General features: G+C 41.9%; 1 protein-coding gene and 1 long non-coding RNA gene across 2 annotated transcripts in view; both read right to left on the bottom strand.

Moving 5' to 3' along the window:
* The window catches only part of LOC126457845 (uncharacterized), an 85,375-nt gene extending 66,717 nt beyond the window's left edge, over nt 1–18,658 (bottom strand). Inside the window, exon 1 of the long non-coding RNA XR_007585534.1 lies at nt 18,523–18,658. This is a non-coding gene — a long non-coding RNA (uncharacterized LOC126457845). The remainder of the gene's footprint in view (nt 1–18,522) is intronic.
* A 251-nt stretch (nt 18,659–18,909) lies between these two features.
* LOC126412900 (uncharacterized) overlaps nt 18,910–23,736 on the bottom strand; it is a 79,941-nt gene continuing 75,114 nt past the window's right edge. Inside the window, exon 4 of the mRNA XM_050082823.1 lies at nt 18,910–19,004. Coding sequence (XP_049938780.1) covers nt 18,910–19,004 — 95 coding nt within the window. The remainder of the gene's footprint in view (nt 19,005–23,736) is intronic.

Genomic DNA, 23,736 nt, shown 5'->3' with positions numbered 1-23,736 from the left:
CTCAATACCACTAGTTTTCCATTTAACCTGTCCAGATTTCCACGATTTTCATGCATTTTCCCCAGTCTGTCTATCACCTCATAATCTAACAGTCTCAGCTGTATCACGCATCCTATAAATCTACAAGACAGATCCTTCAACTCCAGTAACCATTTCGACACAGCATGATGTGTTATGACTCGAAATTTTCTCCTATACAGATAACACTTAAAGTAGAGAAATAATAAGACTCTACCTTTCTTTTTCTGTCGTTGAGAAATCCTCTTCCGATGAATCAGTCTGTCTTGAAGCACAGGCTACCAGATGTTCCATGCCCTCAACCTTTTGAAACAGCACACAACCAAACGAATGATTCGAAGCATCTCTCGAAATAATAAACTCCTTGCTGAAATTTGGAAACACCAAAACTGGACTCACCATCAAAACTTATTTTTGTTTTTCACACACTTTCTGACAATCCCCTGTCCATATAAACTTTAAATCTGTCTTCAATAACTGTATTAATGATTTGGCAATATCCACAAATCCTCTCTCGAAACTCCTAAAGTAATTCGTAAGGAAAGACTGCAGTTTCTTAACTGATCACAGGAAATTCAAGCATGGCCTTCAGTAAAGTATGGTCCATCTTATATCCATCTTTACTAATTATGTGGCTGAGAAATGACACGTCTTCTAACACGAAATTAAATTTCTCCATACTCAGTGTCAGACTTGCGACCCTCAACGTCAAGAATACCACCCCACAGTCTGTGCTAGTCCTCGTCACTCGAAAACATGAGTATATCACCTAAACTTCTATTAACTTTTTCTTAAAAAATTCACTAAAGAAGTGAAATGAATAAAATTTTTACACCACTAAAGAAGATAATGAAGATAAAGGTACAAATCTCTTTCAAGCCTATATATTAATTTTTCATCAGGAAATCATGGGGAAGAATACCATACACTGTAGAGGTTTTAAAATGTTAGAACCCAGCCCAGCAACGTTTGAAAAATTGCAGGTGTGTTTCTCAATCCGAAAGGCATCCTCCTGTATTGATAACGTCACCAATTCCGTCTGTGACCGACCATCTAGAAACACTTGGACCCGATGGTAAGCACTTTTCAAGTCCATCGTCAATAAATATTTACACTGATCCAGGTAGGCCATAGATTCCGAAATGTTTGACAAAGGGGAGGCATCTGTTACAGTCTTGTCATTCAGATGTCGATAAACGCAACAGAATCTTTATTTTTTTGATTCATCAACAGATTTTTTTGGAATGACAGTAATTACTGTGCCCTGTGGGCTATTACTTCCCTCAGTAGTCACATCTTCAGCTGATGATTAATTAACTCCTCGAGATTCAGCTATTAAGTATCTCAGTACACTATACAGTTTGTGGTGCAAGGTGATTCACTCCCCAACAGTATCCAGTGCTGTGTAATGTGCGTCACTGGCAATGGCCTGACGTCACTATCCCCCATTCTACGTAACCTACACTGTGGTGAGTTCCATTTTTTCTAAGTTACCATATCCCTACTGGTAACCAACAAAGGCGCCACTCTGTCCAATAGTCTCCTGCAATTCATCTCTTCTAATACTACGTCTTCGAGGGAACCCGTGGTCTAGGGGTAGGGTCTTTCTTTCATAAACGTCTTCGGTCCCGGGTTCGATCCCCGCCACTGCCAAAATTTTTATAAATAATCAGCATTGGTGGCCGAAGACTTCCGGCATAAGAAGTCAGCCTCATTCTGCCAACGGCCTTGTCAAAGAGGGCGGAGGAGCGGATAGAGGTTCAGGGCACTCTCTTGTCCTAGGGGTGGGAAATTGCCCCTAAAGGCGGAAGAATCAGCAATGATCAACGACATGAGGATGCAGAAGGCAATGGAAACCACTGCATTAAAGACACGTAACGTGTATCCACAGGACATGTGGCCTGTATTTGAAGAAGTGTCATGATGATCTCTCCATTGGCAAAAGATTCCGGAATAGTCCCTCATTCGGATCTCCGGGAGGGGACTGCCAAGGGGGAGGTTACCATGAGAAAAAGATTGAATAATCAACGAAAGGATAACGTTCTACGAGTCGGGGCGTGGAATGTCAGAAGCTTGAACGTGGTAGCGAAACTAGAAAATCTGAAAAGGGAAATGCAAAGGCTCAATCTAGATATAGTAGGGGTCAGTGAAGTGAAGTGGAAGGAAGACAAGGATTTCTGGTCAGATGAGTATCGGGTAATATCAACAGCAGCAGAAAGTGGTATAACAGGTGTAGGATTCGTTATGAATAGGAAGGTAGGGCAGAGGGTGTGTTACTGTGAACAGTGACCGGGTTGTTCTAATCAGAATCGACAGCAGACCAACACCGACAACGATAGTTCAGGTATACATGCCGACGTCGCAAGCTGAAGATGAACAGATAGAGAAAGTGTATGAGGATATTGAAAGGGTAATGCAGTATGTAAAGGGGGACGACAATCTAATAGTCATGGGCGACTGGAACGCAGTTGTAGGGAAAGGAGTAGAAGAAAGGGTTACAGGAGAATATGGGCTTGGGACAACGAATGAAAGAGGAGAAAGACTAATTGAGTTCTGTAACAAGTTTCAGCTAGTAATAGCGAATACCCTGTTCAAGAATCACAAGAGGAGGAGGTATACTTGGAAAAGGCCGGGAGATACCGGAAGATTTCAATTAGATTACATCATGGTCAGACAGAGATTCCGAAATCAGATACTGGATTGTAAGGCGTACCCAGGAGCAGATATAGACTCAGATCACAATATAGTAGTGATGAAGAGTAGGCTGAAGTTCAAGACATTAGTCAGGAAGAATCAATACGCAAAGAAGTGGGATACGGAAGTACTAAGGAATGACGAGATACGTTTGAAGTTCTCTAACGCTATACATACAGCAATAAGGAATAGCGCAGTAGGCAGTACAGTTGAAGAGGAATGGACATCTCTAAAAAGGGCCATCACAGAAGTTGGGAAGGAAAACATAGGTACAAAGAAGGTAGCTGCGAAGAAACCATGAGTAACAAAAGAAATACTTCAGTTGATTGATTAAAGGAGGAAGTACAAACATGTTCCGGGAAAATCAGGAATACAGAAATACAAGTCGCTGAGGAATGAAATAAATAGGAAGTGCAGGGAAGCTAAGACGAAATGGCTGCAGGAAAAATGTGAAGACATCGAAAAAGATATGATTGTCGGAAGGACAGACTCAGCATACAGGAAAGTCAAAACAACCTTTGGTGACATTAAAAGCAACGGTGGTAACATTAAGAGTGCAACGGGAATTCCACTGTTAAATGCAGAGGAGAGAGCAGATAGGTGGAAAGAATACATTGAAAGCCTCTATGAGGGTGAAGATTTGTCTGATGTGATAGAAGAAGAAACAGGAGTCGATTTAGAAGAGATAGGGGATCCAGTATTAGAATCGGAATTTAAAAGAGCTTTGGAGGACTTACGGTCAAATAAGGCAGAAGAGATAGATAACATTCCATCAGAATTTCTAAAATCATTGACGGAAGTGGCAACAAAACGACTATTCACGTTGGTGTGTAGAATATATGAGTCTGGCGATATACCATCTAACTTTCGGAAACGCATCATCCACACAATTCCGAAGACGGCAAGAGCTGACAAGTGCGAGAATTATCGCACAATCAGCTTAACAGCTCTTGCATCGAAGCTGCTTATAAGAATAATATACAGAAGAATGGAAAAGAAAATTGAGAATGCGCTAGGTGACGATCAGTTTGGCTTTAGGAAAAGTAAAGGGACGAGAGAGGTAATTCTGACGTTACGGCTAATAATGGAAGCAAGGCTAAAGAAAAATAAAGACACTTTCATAGGATTTGTCGACCTGGAAAAAGCGTTCGACAATATAAAATGGTGCAAGCTGTTCGAGATTCTGAAAAAAGTAGGGGTAAGCTATAGGGAGAGACGGGTCATATACAATATGTACAACAACCAAGAGGGAATAATAAGAGTGGACGATCAAGAACGAAGTGCTCGTATTAAGAAGGGTGTAAGACAAGGCTGTAGCCTTTCGACCCTCCTGTTCAATCTGTACATCGAGGAAGCAATGATGGAAATAAAAGAAAGGTTCAGGAGTGGAATTAAAATACAAGGTGAAAGGAAATCAATGATACGATTCGCTGATGACATTGCTATCCTGACTGAAAGTGAAGAAGAATTAAATGATCTGCTGAACGGAATGAACAGTCTAATGAGTACACAGTATGGTTTGAGAGTAAATCGGAGAAAGACGAAGGTAATGAGAAGTAGTAGAAATGAGAACAGCGAGAAACTTAACATCAGGATTGATGGTCACGAAGTCAATGAAGTTAAGGAATTCTCCTACCTAGGCAGTAAAATAACCAATGTCGGACGGAGCAAAGAGGACATCAAAAGCAGACTTGCTATGGCAAAAAAGGCATTTCTGGCCAAGAGAAGTCTACTAATATCAAATACCGGCCTTAATTTGAGGAAGAAATTTCTGAGGATGTACGTCTGGAGTACAGCATTGTATGGTAGTGAAACATGGACTGTGGGAAAACCGGAACAGAAGAGAATCGAAGCATTTGAGATGTGGTGCTATAGACGAATGTTGAAAATTAGGTGGACTGATAAGGTAAGGAATGAGGAGGTTCTACGTAGAATCGGAGAGGAGAGGAAGATGTGGAAAACACTGATAAGGAGAAGGGACAGGATGATAGGACATCTGCTAAGACATGAGGGAATGACTTCCATGGTACTAGAGGGAGCTGTAGAGGGCAAAAACTGTAGAGGAAGACAGAGATTGGAATACATCAAGCAAATAATTGAGGACGTAGGTTGCAAGTGCTACTCTGAGATGAAGAGGTTAGCACAGGAAAGGAATTCGTGGCGGGCCGCATCAAACCAGTCAGTAGACTGATGACCAAAAAAAAAAAAGTATTACTTCCACCACACAGCCCATCTCTGCATACGCCTCTTAGCATCTAATTTTACTGCGAATGACCCTAGGTGGACTTCAGGTTCCCTCTTGCGTTAAATGCCTGTTCTTTCTTTTTTCGTGCTCCACTACCCTTCAAACTACTGTTACCATTTATCTAATAAGGAAATGTGTTTCTGCTTCTAACAAACACAATTTTTCTTGCTTTACTAACCACACATGTTTTGGAGCAGTTTCTCCATCTTTAGTAGGTTTCATTATTATCTGTTGAACAACATATGAAGAGTTTGTGCGTTGTGGTATTTCCTACCTTCTGGGATTATATTATTTACATTACTATAAGTATTGATGAAACATTGACATGAATAATAAATATACAGGGTGGTCAGAAAATGTGTGAAATGCTTGTAGGGATGTTACAGGGCAGGTTGTACTGAGGCATAAATTTTAAGAAAGAAATTCGATACGTTTCTCCGTTTCCGAGTTATTTAGCATAGAATTTAGCCAATCAGGGCGTCGCGCGCTCGCATTCAAGCGCCCTGCCAGGGGCGGTGTTGCCCAACGAGTGCTTTGTCTCATTAGCTGAAACTTGAATTTACGCGCCCGACGATCTGATTGGCTAACTTCAATGCTAAATAACTCCAAAACGGCGCAACGTATCGCATTTTTTTCTTAACATTTATGTCTCAGTACAATCTGCCCTATAACATCAGGACAAGCGTTTGAGACATTTTCTGACTACCCTGTATATCACATTATTACATATTGGTGTTCAAGTCTGGTATTTGCAACATAGCTATACTTATTGCCTTCCGTTGTGTCATCTGCAACTAACAAATTAATCAGCATTTATCAATTCATTTTTAAATTTTATTTCAACGTAGTTTCTCAATTTTAGGCCTAATATGATCTTACCGATTTTTTATTTTTTCTGTTACACTACCTTTATTATGTTATGTTATTTTGTAAGCAAAGAGTCGCTATTTTCTTTCGACTTGCGTTTTTTAGACTACAGTACAACTTTTAGGAAAAAAGTGTTGAAATGTATGCTGATTGTGATGTATGCTGCTTGTGAAATGTATGCTTATTGTGTATGCTGATTGTGACTTTAGGCTGTGGGGTTCTGAATTTGCAGTCACGTTAGGCTGTGAGGCTCTGATTATGTGTGTGTGTGTGTGTGTGTGTGTGTGTGTGTGTGTGTGTGTGTGTGTGTGTGTGTGTGTGTCTGTGTGTGTATGTGTGTTTATTTTTTAACAATTTGTAGGGTGGATATACAGTAACACCCCTCCCCCTTTGACAGTCCATGTTGTGGAAAATGCGTTGCTATTTCTAGGGTTAAAGCTCCACATCAGTTCAACCTTCCATCTGTGTCAAATTCTTAAGAGCCACAATAAATACTTGCACATTGTGGTGTCACCGCCAGACACCACACTTGCTAGGTGGTAGCTTTAAATCGGCCGCGGTCCATTAGTACATGTCGGATGCGCGTGTCGCCACTGTCAGTGATCGCAGACCGAGCGCCACCACACGGCAGGTCTCGAGAGACGGACTAACACTCGCCCCAGTTGTACGGACGACTTTGCTAGCGACTACACTGACGAAGCCTTTCTCTCATTTGCCGAGAGACAGTTACAATAGCCTTCAGCTAAGTCCATGGCTACGACCTAGCAAGGCGCCATTAGCATTATATTGCATTTATCTAGAGAGAGTCTCACTTGTATCATCAAGAACGCTGTATACAAATGATGGATTAAAGTTAAGTATTCCAGCAGCTACGTACTTTTCTTTATAGCATTCATTACGTATCCTGTTTCAGACCTCACGCCATCCTGCGTGAGCTTATAGCGTGCATTTCGGCCTCCTCTCTCAAGTAGTGTGCGTAGTGTTAGCTAACTGCCAACACTACACACATCTTCAGCCGGTTTACCAGAGAAAGGAGTGACAGACTTGCTGTTGAGAAACTGAAACCTCACTGTCGCTACTGTGCTTATAATTAACCAAAAAACTCTGTTTTATCTGTTGTTAATTGTGCTACCTCTTCCAACATACCATCTCTGGCTGTAATACCCCTTGTACTCCTGACTCTTCCACATCATTGTCTTTAGCCTTACTCATTTTGGATCATCAATAAATTACAAAAACAACAAAACAAACCATACCAACTTCATTTCTAGGTCTAATCGTTAATTGATTTCACTCTTGGCACTATCTAGCCATAACACTTGCATGTGAAACGTACCACTGTTACTGACTCCGTATATGGCACTGCATGACCCAGCAAATTACGCTACATAGATTGTCCAGGTGCTAATGAATTACGTTTCCAATATCCTCCAAAACCTGATACATCCATAGATGCCTTCCCTTTCACAAAACAACCTTCCACATAGCACAGTCATCAAGTTTTCTCTCCATGACAAATACGCTCTCCATAATAAGCATTCAAATCTCACGCCACAGTCCGTAAGTTTGAACGCTATGCTGAAAAGACAAGGCCATCAACGCTGACATCTGGGTGTCGGTAGCTGGGTGTGACCGAATGGAGGACTTAACCAGCAGCACTCAATGCTCCTTGCAAGGTCCTCATGCTGTGATGGTACACTCACGCCCCACCTCTTCCTCATGTCACAAGGTGGCGGATCAGTGGCCCTGGCACAGATGCAAACTGTGGTCCTAGACAGCATACCTTACGGCGGCCAGGCGACACAGCTCCCTTGGTGTTACGCTTTTGGTGCTAGAAGACGTGATTTTAGTACAAGTGGCTTGGGTACATATACTCTTCCAAGCTGCACATATTTGACAAGTCCTACGACTTTTGGAATATAAATTAAATATTTTATGGCTGTCATTGAGGAAATGCTTGTTTCTCCTTGTAGCCTGAGTACTGCTGCATTAACTATTTCCACACAGTACTAAACTGCCCCACGTGGCAATATTGTGAAGGCCATATCACGTTTTACAAAGCACATCAGCCATGCTCACATGTGCCTGTCACTGCTGCAGTCCTCTTTCTAACTTCGCACAGTTATGTCCAAATGTGATTGGTGTTCTACATAGGTGTAAAATCATAAGACTGCAACTGGAGAGACTTATCATTCCAAATACTTGCTATGTCAAAAGTCCTAGAGCAATTTACATAAGGTGAAACGCAATGCTTCTGTGAGAAAGTGAGAGGTGTAACAGTTCGGGTACTTTGTAGCCATTGCTGGACTTGGCAGTTCATCATTAGGTGAGAAAAACAGTTTGACTGCTAAAAAATCAAAGTATGAACCATAATAGATGTCTGTTGCTGGGAGAGTGAGTGCCCCTCACCATTCTGCTTAGGACAGTGCAGTACAGTAACTGGACAGAACAGAACAGTGCTTTACCTGCCTGTGATTTTTGGATGAGACAGTGCAGCACATTAGTCAGACAGTACAGTATTGTGCTTTACCAGAATTTTAAAAAAAATGCTCTGGGCGCTATGGGACTTAATATCTGAGGTCATAAGTCCCATAGAACTTAGAACTACTTAAACCTAACTAACCTAAGGACATCACACACATCCATGTCCGAGGCAGGATTCGAACCTGCGACCGTAGCGGTCGCGCGGTTCCAGACAGAAGCGCTTAGAACCGCTCGGCCACACCAGATTGCAGTAGTGGGATACACAGAGCGGGATGAGATGGCACTTGTGAATGGCAGTCTCCCTCCTTCCCACAGACTTATTCTGTGATTCACCTGTTCATATTTTAATTTTTAAGTAATCACATTCCACACACGTTTCATCTGTTCTAATAACGAACTGCTAAGTCCAAAAGCAGCTGAGAAATGAAGGAATTGCTAAGCCTCTCACTCTCTCTGATATTACATTAGTTGAATGTTAATTTTCACCTTATGTACAGCAGGCTATGTTGCACCGATATAGCAATGACTTGGACCATAAAGTCTTTCTCTAGGTGCAGTCTTATGCTATTACACCTGTTACGCTTTTACGTCTATTATGCTGTGGAGGTCTGAAGTTATCAGTTTTGATATTTCTGTAGGTAAAGCCAGCTAAATTTATACTTACTTCGAGCATTTTTTTACAAATTTTGCTGTAACACGGAGCATTTTGTTACAGTTTTACTGAATATAAGGCAGTTTGTTACAATTTGACTTTATTTTCCACTATTTGTAACATGGGATGTTTTCCTACACTTTTTCTGTAACAGTGTATTTTGTTAAAACTGTTGAGTCTTACTCATTCTTGTAAATTGCAACAGCTGGACAATTAAGTTCAACTCTTACAAAAATGTAACAAGCGTCTTCAAAGTAGCAATTACTAGAGTGTAGAGCCAAGGTACATTACATTAAGAACTGTTCTACTAGACATCTGTGTACCAACGTGCATGGACACTATTTCTTTTAAACTTCAACTGTAGTTCTTCTTCAAGCTCCTTCCTCTAGGTAAATCTTTCCAGCTTCTCCTTTTGATATGTCTTGATTGTCTCTTTATCTAGATTACTGAACACGTAAATCATTCTAGTTACCATTCCAACTTTTGTAATCTTAACTGCGTATTTTATTCGTTTGAGATTTTTGTTACCATGAAAAATAGTTAAGTGAGGTGATTTATTTTCGTTTTTTTTTTTTAAATCTGGGTTAACACAACAGGGTTCACTGCATGGTATTCCAATTGTTGTATGTTTCCACTGTTCTTAGGTAGTTCCCAACATACGCTGACACAAAAAAATCGAAACACAAAAAAATTAATGTATATTAATGAAATGTCAGGGATACATTTGACTATCATACATATGTAAGTCATTAACATTGCAAAATCACAAGTTAATGTAAGTGTGAAAAAAGCCATTGGAAACGCAAGTTTCTGGTACATTAATAACGGTACAGTCGCCAGAATGTTGAATTCAAGAATCCAAACATGAATGCATCATGTTGTACAGTAGATAGATGTCAGTTTGTAGGATGTGTTTCGGCATCTGTTGGACTTGGTTGGTCACTACAGGGATGGTTAGAGCTGTTTGTGGGTGATACTTGGGATGTCATCGAGTGCGGTTCGATAAGTGTTGGACTAGTGATCAAGGAGGCCATGCAACATGTCGATACTATGTAAACCATGTTGGGTTACAACAGCGTTATGTGAGTGAGTGTTATCCTGTGGAAAAAAAATGAAATGGAAATGAAGTCCCATGCTTCTTTACAGAGCGTAGGGGAACGATGCGGGAGACCCGCACCGCCTTACTAGGCAAGGTCCTAATGGAGCTGGTTTGCCGTCGCCTTCCTCCGACCGTAATGGGGATGAATGATGATGATGAAGACGACGCAACAACACCCAGTCATCTCGAGGCAGGAAAAATCCCTGACCCCGCCGGGAATCGAACCCGGGACCCCATGCTCGGGAAGCGAGACCGCTACCGCGAGACCACGAGGGCGGACATCATGCTATTCATGAATGGCAGTACAAAAGGTGGAATCACCAGACTGATGTACAAATTTGCAGTCACGGTATGTGAGGTAACCATGAGAGTGCTGCTGCTGTCATTCAAAATCGCATCCCAGACCATAACTCCAGATTTAGGTTCTACGTGTGCAGCAGGCAGACAGGTTGATTGCAGGCCCCCAACTGGTCTTCTTCTAACATCACTGGCACAGAGTCAGAACCAGCACTCGTCAGAAAAAGCAACAGAACTCCATCCTGCCCTCTGATGAGCTCCTGCTTGACACCACTGAAGTCGCAAATGACGGTCGTCTGGAGTCAGCGAAATGTATACTACAGGACGAATGGCTCGATGCTGTCCTTGAACTAATCAGTTTGTAACAGTTGTCACTTTAGTTCCAATTTCTGCTGCAGAGGCTGCACAACGCGCTAGAGTCATACACTGAACACAATGGCCTGCCCCCTAGTGCCATGTGGTCGCCTAGAGCCCAGTCTTCTTGCCACTGTACATTCTCAGGACCACTGCTGCCAGCACTCATGTAGAGCTGCTACATTCGTGCCAAGTCTTTCTGCAATGTCACATGAGGGACACCCAGCTTCTTGTAGACCCGTTACACAACCTCATCCAAAATCAGTAATGTGTTGATAATGTCCGGCCGGAGTGGCCGTGCGGTTCTAGGCGCTACAGTCTGGACCTGGGCGAATCCTGCCTCGGCATGGATGTGTGTGATGTCCTTAGGTTAGTTAGGTTTAGTTAGTTCTTAGTTCTAGGCGACTGATGACCTCAGAAGTTAAGGCACATAGTGCTCAGAGCCATTTGAACCTTTTTTTTGTTGATAATGGCGTCTTTCTCGAATTAAATGCATTTTTGATTAATATCACTTCACCACGCGCGGTGTTAAGGGTAAATAACGCTCATGACCATTACAGCGCGTATTTAAATCAAACCTGATTTGTCTCATCACAGTGGCGCCACTAGAGCCACTCTTATGGGACTAGCGCGAAATTTGAATTCACTCCTTTCAGATGTGTAAACTTGCATACCACCTTCCGTTTATGTTTAACAACTTGTTGTTGTTGTTGTTGTTGTGGTCTTCAGTTCTGAGATTGGTTTGATGCAGCTCTGCATGGTACTCTATCCTGTGCAAGCTTCATCATCTCCCAATACCTACTGCAGCTTAGATCTTTCTGAATCTGCTTAGTGTATTCATCTCTTGGTCTCTCTCTACGATTTTTACCCTCCACGCTGCCCTCCAGTACTAAATTGGAGACCTCTCGATGTCTCAGAACATGTCCTACCAACCGATCCCTTCTTCTAGTCAAGTTGTGCCACAAGCTCCTCTTCTCCCCAATTCTATTCAATACCTCCTCATTAGTTATGTGATCTACCCATCTAATCTTCAGCATTCTTCTGTAGCACCACATTTCCAAAGCTTCTATTCTCTTCTTGTCTAAACTATTTATCGTCCATGTTTCACTTCCATACATGACTACACTCCATACAAATACTTTCAGAAACGACTTCCTGACACTTAAATCTATACTCGATGTTAACAAATTTCTCTTCTTCAGAAACGCTTTCCTTGCCATTGCCTGTCTACATTTTATATCCTCTCTACTTCGACCATCATCAGTTATTTTGCTCCCCAAATAGCAAAACTCCTTTCCTACTTTAAGTGTCTCATTTCCTAATCTAATTACCTCAGCATCACCCGACTTAATTCGACTACATTCCAATATTCTCGTTTTGCTTTTGTTGGTGTTCATCTTATACCCTCCTTTCAAGACACTGTCCATTCCGTTCAACTGCTCTTCCAAGTCCTTTGCTGTCTCTGACAGAATTACAATGTCATCGGCGAGCCTCAAAGTTTTTATTTCGTCTCCATGGAATTTAATACCTACTCCGAATATTTCTTTTGTTTCCTTCAATGCTTGCTCAATATAGAGATTGAATAACATCGGGGAGAGGCTACAACCCTGTCTCACTCCCTTCCCAACCACTGCTTCCTCTGATGTCCCTCGACTCTTATAACTGCCATCTGGTTTCTGTACAAATTGTAAATAGCTTTTCGCTCCCTGTATTTTACCCCTGCCACCTTCAGAATTTGAAAGAGAGTATTCCAATCAACATTGTCAAAAGCTTTCTCCAAGTCTACAAATGCTAGAAACGTAGGTTTGCCTTTCCTTAATCTTTATTCTAAGATAAGTTGTAAGGTCAGTATTGCCTCACGTGTTCCAACATTTCTACGGAATCCAAACTGATCTTCCCCGAGGTCAGCTTCTATCAGTTTTTCCATTCGAACTTCTTCTTGGTGTAGTAATTTTTTTTTCTGTCAGTGTGTAGTAATCCAGCAACTCTGTTAGGATTTGAGAGAAGAACATTGTAGTTATCTGTACTGAATTCTGACATAATTGGCAACATTCGGAGGCTGATGGGATTACTTAAATGTCATTATATCGAACACCAGGTTTACAGTTGCCCTATGCAAAGCCAATAGTTCGCCGAGTTTTGACCTTGCAGAACAACCATGAAAACCATGGGATACCATGATATGGCTGCCAGATCATCATGGAGCCCCGGTAAAGTTTTACTATTGAGACGTAAACTTCGCCTGAAGTGAGAAACGATGTGAAAGAAGACTCCTCAGACCAAATGACTTTGTTCCATTGCTCCAGAGCCCAGATTGAATGGCTTTGGCAGCATATTTTTCTGCTATGGGCATTTGCATCACTGATAGGTGGTTTTGGAATTCCAGCTCGGACTGCATTTCCCTTGTGCAGTATCCTTCGTGTAGTTTTGCTGATGACAAGATCGTGAGTGCGACATTTACTTCTGCATTGACTTTTGCAGCTGTTGCCCTCTTTTTTTGTCACATTCAACTGTCAGATCACTTAACACATACTTTCGTTGTGGTTTGACTTAGCGAATGATGTTTCTCCTCTTTCCCTATATGTTGGATATCTCTTTGATACAGTGCTTTTTGAAACACCAAACGCTTCAGACGCCTTTGTTATGGAAGCAACCGACATATGAGCACCAAGAATTTTCCCACGTTTGAATTCACTCAGTTTCGACATAATGCACTCAAACCTACACAGAACACTGTTCTGACCATGACTGCCCCTTTCAACCTATTGAAGAAATTGCACAGGTACCACCCATTGTTAAATACAATAGCACAATCATCAGGTCTGGCTAGCATCTGCATTTAGATCCAGAAATGCATTTCTAGTGATGTTTCCGTATTTTTGCGCAACTCCTGTTCATACAGAATGTGTTTATGAATGGATCGTGTGCTACAGTATATGCCATTGGATCGCTATGCAGCATCTCTTCACCATATGGTGATGTACTCTGTTGATGAAGGTAGCTGAGTTGCTTCATCTAGAAATAATCTTGTGTACTTTTCTCGTCAAAATCCCACTCTCTTACATATCTGTATTTGTACCATTTTTGATGGTTATGTATCGACTTGTCACACATTTCGTACTCAGTGTGCCTGATATGCCATGGATGTATATCAGATTGACATGGTTTTTTTTTTTTTTTTTTTTTTTTTAGAAAGATGGAAGTTAGCTATGAACAAAGCATGTTGCTGCCTGTTTGGTTCACATGGCTCTGAGCACTATGGGACTTAACATCTGAGGTCATCAGTCCCCTAGAACTTAGAACTACCTAAACCTAACTAACCTAAGGACATCACACATATCCATGCCCGAGGCAAGATTCGAACCTGCGACCGTAGCGGTCACGCGGTTCCAGACTGAAGCGCCGAGAACTGCTCGGCAGCACCAGCCTGCTGCCTGTTTCAATAGCTGCCACCCCTTCCACAGATAAACTTTTTGTGGTGAATTTTATAAACATAAAAACGTTTTCTTTCTGTCCTCAGTCACTATAGAGTCTTCCCTCAGAAGAAAAAAGGAGTCGGTGATATGTAATGTCTGTGTGGCTTTTGTTCATTTTAAACTCAGTAAAATTTTGTTTTGCCACCATTTTCCAATATTGGTTGAAGTGTAAGTGCACTTTTGGAATTTTCAAATTTCCCCTCATTTTAATTTAAAAAGAAACTTTGTGTCTGGTCATGGGGGAAGCGTTGTCAGAGAGGTCCACCGCATGAGTGTCTAGGGAAGTGATTCCAGTAACGCGCTGATGACGGACTTAGACTCTGAGCGCACCAGCGGGAGAGAGATATAGCGCACGCGCGCTCCGGTCATACTATGAGCGCGCGTACCCGCCGAGTCAAGCGGGTTGCGTAACCAGCCGGCTAGGCGCGCAGCGGGCAGTGCGGCACTATGCAGTGCTAATTTTTTCATATTGTTGCATCCTTGAGTCCCCGATTACCAGATGTACAGCTAGCGGTTCTCGGCTGACGCCCCCGGTTACAGGAGTCAAGGATAACACTTTATTAATAATTGTAATAGAAAGTAATATCACCAGTTACAGTTACATTCTCAGCAAGTACACCAAATCCTTTCATCCATACATGTATGTTCTCATCATTAGAAACTTTTCTAGATGAGCGGGTATACAGAGTAAAAGGCATATTACTATAAACAAAACTAGGTCTATTTAGCGTCTTCGGGTCTATTCCACAGCGCCAAGTCTTGTAGGCGATGACATATCGGTCAGCAAAAGATTCTAGCCCGGGTAGCGATGCCTTCCGCTGATGATGATGAAATGATAATGTCGACAACACAACACACAGTCCCTGGGCGGAGAAAATCTCCGACCGACCTGGGAATCGAACTCGGGCCTCTTGGCGTGACAGACCACCGCGCCGACCACTCATCTATAGGGGCGGACATTTTAATTTACTGTCGTGCTATCACAAACAGAATACTAGTAGTGGGAATCGGACCTACTATCCTGCACTTTGTGTTAGGCAGTCAAATCAGCAGTGTGCATTCAGTGTAAATGTGGGCGGAGCTTTCACCAGTTGGTGGGTGGGACTCAGTGCTCACAGTTCCAACTTTCTGGTGACGGGAACAGCAAATGGGACTTGGTGCCATTTAGGACCTGGGTTGCATTGGACACTGTTGCTGAGTGGTGACGGCACATGAATGGAGATGGTTGCAGAATCCCTCTCTGATATGAAGATATTTCAATAAAGGAGTGGCAGGTACCCAATCTCCCATCAATGATTTGAGCACAGCTCTTAGAGTGGCAACTGTTAAAACATTACAAATTTGGGGGGGGGGGGGGGGGGGGGAGAGAGAGAATTGGTTTGAATCTTATATCAGAAGCGTGGACGGAAGTTGTTCAAACTTAGTAAAGCTGGGCTAGAAACATTTTAATTGCAAAATCATAGGAGTTGGGGTAACGAAAGTTTTTTTTTTTTTAAATTTTCCGCCTTTTAACATTTAGGACTTGATTATATGCTAAACACAAGTGAGCTGGCAGCCGGCCGAAGTGGCCGTGCGGTTAAAGGCGCTGCAGTCTGGAACCGCAAGACCGCTACGGTCGCAAGTTCGAATCCTGCCTCGGGCATGGATGTTTGTGATGTCCTTAGGTTAGTTAGGTTTAACTAGTTCTAAGTTCTAGGGGACTAATGACCTCAGCAGTTGAGTCCCATAGTGCTCAGAACCATTTGAACCATTTTTTTTTTTTGAGCTGGCAATTATGCAGGCTTTGTCAATGAGCTCGGTAATCTGTCAGCATGCAGATTGTGCTCTTATGTCCAGGCCCACCATGTGGAAATGTACAGCCTATGCTCGTATCTCCACATCAGCTATCATGGATTGCAATGTCACAGAGCTGTGCTCGTATCTCCAGGCCTATCATCTGACAACTTCTGGAATTGTGACATAGAGCTGTTTTCATAATCCAAAGTCAGCCATATTGAAGTCATATGTTTGCAACTGTACTCCCAAGTCCTACAGGACTCTAAACTGCAATAACATACCAGTGGGTTAGAAATCTCCAGTATAATGGTGTTATTTTGAATATCCAGCCATTTTTTTATTTTCCACCATTTTATAGTTAAGGCAACTGGCCTATGACATCTGAAAAGGGGGAGTGGTGGAGGAAGATGTTATTGATGACATCGTATGGGGATGGGTGAAGGGGGAAAACTAGCTATAACACAGTCAGTGCTCAGAGTAACACAGCCCCACTACTAATCATCATTGGAGATACCAAGACATATTCAGCATTACAGCACTAATCACAAAGATAACACTATGTTCGTGGTGAGAGACACACAAAAAACCTATACACGCTTAACAGGAAGGGACGCCAAAAATATAGCAACAAGGTGGGAGGTTCAATGGTTCGAATGACTCTGAGCACTATGGGACGGCGAACCTCACAAAAGCGAATAAATCTTCCCTCTAAGCAATTTCTGGACCCTGCAAGGGACAAATTAAGCGGCTGCTAAGGACTGAATTGGACTTTCAAGAATGAGCCATGCACACTGCATACGCATATTTCGCTACTAAATTACTCTAATAAATCGTAAAGAATGAAACCTACCTAAAGCCATAAACTCTTATTTCCTTAGGAACTTCGGTAATGACATAAAGGTTGCTAAAATGTTTGGCATTTACCAACTCCACTGTAACAGCTGTGATACTCTATACCTACTACATACAAACAGAACTTTTAAAATAAAATGTAAGGAACACAAAAGAGCATGTAAATATGACACCAGCCACCCAACATTTACAGAACACTTCCGGCAAGAAATCCCCTACCCCAGCACAATAGAAAACGACATGAAAATAGTCAGATTCAGAAACAAGAAACGTCTCCTAAATCTACGAGAAAACTCTGGAATACAAAAAGCAATAACTTAGAAGAAACACATAATAAATGACCAGACAAACGCTAGACGCTATTTAAGCTAATAAAACATATTTTTGAGATATAACAACGCCCATTGATACCACAAAATAATATCACGAAGTAAGAATTATCCCCACTCTAGATCATCCACCACTACACGATAGTAAAGCAATAACTTACACACACAATAGCTACAAAATGTTAGTAAAAAAGAAATGTACTCTCTCTCTCTCTAACAAACACACAAACACACACACACACACACACACACACACACACACACACACACACACACATACACATACACACAATAACCTTTCCACCGGCCACTATGGCCGAGCGGTTCTGGCGCTTCACTCCAGAACCACGCTGCATCAACGGTCGCAGGTTCGAATCCTGCCTCGGGCATGGATGTGTGTGATGTCCTTATCTTAGTTAGATTTAAGTGTTTCTAAGTCTAGGGGACTGACGACCTCAGATGTTAAGTCTCATAGTGCTTAGAGCCATTTCAACCACTTGAACTAGCTCTCACTAGCTGGAAAATATAAACACTCACAGAGCGATAGCAGACTCTTCCACCTCTACTAAAACAAACGAAAGACGAACCCAATCTGTAACAACAAAAATAAAACACGCGAAACGACGAGAGGATAGTGATATTTCCCAACACAGAGGCTGTCAACGAGACACTGTGCAAGCTGTTGGTGTCTGCATAATGCTGTGGGCTGTGTTTGCATATATCATTGGCTGGAAGCGGCTATGTTCGGCTACTTGGATACCATTTGCAGCCATTCTTGGACTTCATGTTCCCGAACAACCTTGGAATTTTTGTGAATGGCAATGCGCAATGTCAGCGGGCTACAGTTGTTTGCGTTTGGTTCGAAGAACATTCTGGACAATTCGAGTGAATGATTTTGCCACCCAGGTAGCTCGACGTAAGTCCCATCCATCATGTATGAGACATAATCGAAAGATCAGTTCGTGCACAAAATCATGCACAGCCAAGACCTTCGCAATTATGGACGGCTCTAGAGGCAGCATGACTTAATATTTCTGCAGGGAACTTCTAGCGGTTTGTTGAATTCCTGCCAAGTCAACTTGCTGCACTACGCCGGGAAGAAGAAGCTCCGACACGGTATTACGAGGTATGTCATGACTTTCATCACCTCAGTCTGTAAATGTCACTGAAGTGCTCATGTTCCTCAAGCCAAAGCATGACACAGACGTTTATACAGGTTATTAATTAATCTCAGAGTCATTTACAGAGTAAAAAAAGGAACTAAAATGCAGTTATTATTCCTGTTTAGGTCCTGACAAAAACATGGGCAGCTTGAAGAGAAAAGAAAAGGCAGCGAAACTTCTGTAGCATGCGCTATCCATGATTTTTGCAATGCTAACCTTACGATCTTCTGATGGTGTAGCACATTCTTCAGCAATTGTTGATGAAGCCAGGTGTGTTTAGCGTTCTCTATGTATGTCTCTTCACCAAGGTCCTGGCCATTTTGAGGCAGTGCCAAATTTCCACCACTTTTTTTATATCTGGAAATAAATTCCTCAGGTTCGGTTCTTGCTGTTTTCAAGTTAGTGTATTCCATGGCAGAAACGTTGTCATTCAGAACTTCAAACTCGGCTGCAGCCATCAACATCATATAAACAAAGAATATGTCTACGCTGAGGCAGGACTGAGATGTAACCAAGGAACAAATAGATTGCGCAACATACAGGAACTCATATGTGGGCGACTTGTTGATGTCGAATGGCAACCAGACCGGCATCGGCAGCTGCCTACGAGCCTCTTGCTGGTCCTGGTCGGTCATCTTGACGCTGCTGGACAGCAGCGGGCAGAGAACCCAGCCCATCACCGCCGGCACAGCCACCACCTGCGCAAAGAAAAAATCCACGTCATTTCACTTCAGTAAGGACTCTTTCGAAGCATGACCTATACAAGAATGTCGTCTGAAATTATGAAACACTGGAGAAATATTTTGCTGAATTGTTCAACACTTCCTGAACATAACCATAACTTATGCTTATCTGGAGAGTGTCAGGTCACGTTTTGAACCATTCTTGATGCTCAAAGTCTCTAACTATGCAGTGGAACATATGATGTGTTTATTCGACTGTGGGTCTTTGACATAAATGGGAAACAATCTACCACGGGGTATCAAAAAAAAAAAAAAGAGAGGAAAGTTACTGGCGGATTCAAACTTTAACTGGACTATGACACATGACTGGGTTGTTTAGAAACACGGTTTTGACCATAAAAGCTGGCACACAGTTGGGAACTGTTGGTAATATTTCTGTTTGTTTTGGGTACACAAGGTCGTACGCATTTGGGTTTCGAATACTGGCGATCTTGAAGGACCCATTAACATGTTGAAAAATTTTGAAATGCCTAAATTTATCGCTTTGCGTTTTGTACTACCAAGTCCCCCATGTGTAATACAGCACTCTTAACGTCTCCTTCTTCCACTTGAAATCTTATTTTCCCATGACTTCTTCAGTTATCCCAGGTCATGCTCTAACTTCGTATCTATATTTGGGTCACATATGTTTGACACTATTCTGTAGGTATCGCATATTCCCTACAAATTTTAAATGACGTCTGTGTTTCGTAGGATAACTGTTTACTTAACAGAGTCAGATCTGAATGGGATTAATGGTACAATCAAATAATAAAATATATATCAGTTTACTCCAGGTGTTGCCATACCCTTCCTTCTCGTTTTAGATTTCGACTGTAGGCTGTTATCAGATTCTCTTGACATTAGTTTACCCCTTATGTGGATAACGTGTCACTCAAAATTCTCTACCACAGTTCTCTCAACAAAGCTTTCCTACTGACCCTACATACATGGAACTATCCTCCCCTTTGAATTTTGGTAAAAGCTCATCATGGTCTGTTGGTAGTAAATTCAAAACATCTGTTGACTTCACAGTTTTCACAGGCAAACAAACTGTCTTATTGCTAACTTTAGCCTCCTGACATCTGTCACAGATTCTTACTTAATCTTGAGCCTTCCTGACCTCACCAATAAAATAAACTCTATAATTTTTTGTTCAGAATTCCTTGTCCCCTTCTGATCATAACATAAGCTAACATAGCCAATGATCTGTGTGTTGATCCAACACACTCTCAGTTGTTTATAGTTTCATCAGTACTTTTGAATAGCACATCATATTTTAAGATATAATCTTTACTATTTGCTTTCCTAAGTGAGTTTTCCTTTAGTATTTTCGAAATTAAATACACACTTTCTTCCATTTTCATATTCTCATAGATTTTATTGATGTCTCTCGCAAATCTGTCTCCTTTAGTATCGACCATTTTCAAACATCTATCCCTATAGCTAACATCATTGGTGGGTAAGTTGCCTACTGGTAACCTAGACAAGGCATATGACACTATATTTTCTATCCCTTTCACATATTAGAAATGCAAATTCTGTTTGACAAATGGAGCAATGAAATAGTTGAAAACCATTTAAAAAATTTAATGCTCTAAAATCAGTTTCCTGGGCCCACAAGTAGGGCTGGAGCTTCTCAGTCCACTACTTGATTGAGAAACTGAGAACGTCTTGCTGTGCAGTAGTTAATGCTCTGTGATCTGTATGGCCCCAAAAAGTAGGTTTTGCTCTTCTGAAGCCACCAACTCATAGGAACTACGTTTCGTTCAGATGTCTTGCAGCTTCTTTAAAAGTGACTATGTTTTCTGCCAGTAAGAGAAATTGTTCCGTATTCATTTTCCTCCAGATTTTGAAACAATTCAGCACCAAAGCCTTACTCAGTTCTTTACGCTTCCAGGTAAAACGCTTCATTGAGATCAGGGTTTCAGTTCCTGCTTTAAACTCTCAAAGCTTTTTTACAGTTTGCTCTTGATTTAAATGGGACAACAAATTTAATAAAAAGAGGTCACTGAAAGTTTGTCCCTGATAAATTTCACCTTACCCTGCAATATTCCTACTTAATGTACGATATCACATATCACAAATTGTAATTATCAAATTATTTTTCTTTGCATATATGATATAAGTCCCATAATCAATCGTTACACTGGGAATGGATCAGCATCAGTGTGTAGTTTGTATATATTTCATATATTATTTTTAAAGTACAATATAAAATATTTCATTACATCTCTTCATATGCAGTTAAGTAGTGTTTGATCACTGATTATGTGATATACAATACATCAACTAACACTTAAGTAGTGTTTGAACTCTGATTATGTGATATACAATACATCAATTAAGTCTGGCATACCTGCAACGTGTGTAATGTGCATCTTACATTTGCTGTGGACAGTTCCAGAGTCTTTAGATGTATGGGCACCTTAGACAACATTATATCAGCTGCTGTCAGATGTCAAGCTGTAGTCCTTAGAGCACAATCATCAATATGACATGTGAGGTTGTAATGGTGATGTGGATCCAGTACCAAAGTAATGACGTCTGCTTTGTATGTGTTTGTTTATTCCATGTTCAGGATTATCGAAGAGTTGTTCTTAGATTGTTAGTGCAGAACAATTTCAATGAGACATCAGTGCTGAGGGATGCTGAGTCCCCGGAGCCTGCTTAGCAGACTGTGCCCCAGCTACATGTGCCTTAGCTGCTTGAGGTAGATGTCAGTAGTGTAGAAGTCGGTGTGAGTTCTTGCAGGGAATGGCAGCCTCTGGGGCTGGAACTCACCCCTGTGAGCGTAAGCACATGGAACTAGGACATATGCACCAGCATAGAGGGGGGGGGGAGTGGCTGTAACACCCTGATCATCATGTGCTGCCTGCCAGAGCAGACTGCTGTTGGATTAAGCATGGAGGCAGCATACCAGCAGAAAGGCGCCAATTCTAGGTAGAAGGACTTAGAGCCTGAAGATGGGCTGGAAATGGCAAAGGCCCAAACTCGAGGTGGCTACTTGCTGATCCAATCAGTCATTGGAGCAATCCTCTTGTTGTAGCAGGTTGTATCACATTACAAGTGCCTGTTAGAATTACATGTATTCATCCTGGTTAGATGGTCATTTGTTGTGCCAATATACAGTTCCTGGCGACGTACAGAGTAGCAAGGTACTCACTTGAGTAGAAACTACCCGACCTGTTCTGCAAAAGGCCTGTCTTTCTATTGCATCGACAGAATTGCACTGCTGGGCTTGGTTCGCTTCACAATGTGCTGCCACAGGCATTCCCACGCCCTGGCGCCCATTGGATACATATTGCTTATTCAGTTGCTGTGGTTGAACTGCCATTTTCCACAGTAGCACCCGAAAACTAGTGATGGGGCTACAGTACCCCTCTCCTTCGAGAGACTCAGCCCCTGTGTCTCTACCCTGGATTGGTCTGCAAATGAACTAAGCATACATGGGCAACAATATAACCTACAGTTTTCTTCTTAAGTGCTACATTCAGGGACTTTAAATTTACCTATCAGCTTTAGCCCTCTGGTTTCTCCTTTACTTATGCTCAATAACTTATCCGAAATCTTCACATATGACTAACAGGTCAGACCTTCTATTCATTTGATTAACATTCGATTAGTTCCTCATGAAATCACTTAGAATAATATACAACTGCTAACATTGCCTCTCGTTAGTCTTACCACCACAGTAACTCTTTATGTATTGTTTAACACCCCACATGAATCAGTCAATGGCGTATTCCCCTTCTCTATAACATTTTATGACAACGGCCTTGCCGCAGTGGATACACCGGTTCCGGTGAGATCACCGAAGTTAAGCGCTGTCAGGCGTGGCCGGCACTTGGATGGGTGACCATACAGGCCGCCATGCGCTGTTGCCGTTTTCGTGATGCCAATTGAGGAGCTACTCGACCGGTTTCAGTCAAGAATACCATCATAACGACCAGGAGAGCGGTGTGCTGACCCCACGCCCCTCCTATCCGCATCCTCCATGGAGGATGACACGGCGGTCGGATGGTCCCGGTAGGCCACTCGTGGCCTGAAGAGGAAGTGCTTTTTTTATAACGTTTTATAGAATCTTAAATACTAGACAACGTATCCCTTACTAACACTCACACAGCAGTTTACACGCACACAACAATTTTTTACTTTCTACTACTACACTGTGTACCATCTGCACGATTATTCAGTCTACTAGTATCTGGAACGCCAAGGAGGAGAGTCATATGGGTAGGCAGCTCTCTATTACTTTCTGCAGTCACTGGTATATCGTAATAAACATTTTTGCTAGTAATAAACTGTTTTGCTTTACCTTTTTGGGTATATGAGTTTGATAGCATTATCCACTGTCATACTCTATTCTGCTGTAATTTCCCTGTGCATTTTCCTACAAACTCTAGAAATTGAAATTCCTTGGTATTTCCCCATTCCACATTTCCTCATACTTCTGAGAGTGTGTTGCTGAAATTTCGAACTGATTCCCTGTTCTTGTCAATTTCTGGTCTGACCTCCCTCCCACAGACCACCTCATTAGAGGATAGCACAGTAGTAATGTGAACTTTTGAGTAGTATGCTGCTACAACAAATGACAGGTAGATATACTTTTGTGTCTTCTCGTTGTCACTGTAGGGCCGGCTGATGTGGCCGAGCGGTTCTAGGCGCTTCGGTCTGGAACGCACGGCCGCTACAGTCGCAGGTGCGA

The sequence above is a fragment of the Schistocerca serialis genome, chromosome 1, assembly GCF_023864345.2.
Source record: "Schistocerca serialis cubense isolate TAMUIC-IGC-003099 chromosome 1, iqSchSeri2.2, whole genome shotgun sequence".
NCBI classification, from domain to species: Eukaryota; Metazoa; Arthropoda; class Insecta; order Orthoptera; family Acrididae; genus Schistocerca; species Schistocerca serialis.
This window is presented reverse-complemented; position numbering and strand designations above follow the sequence as displayed.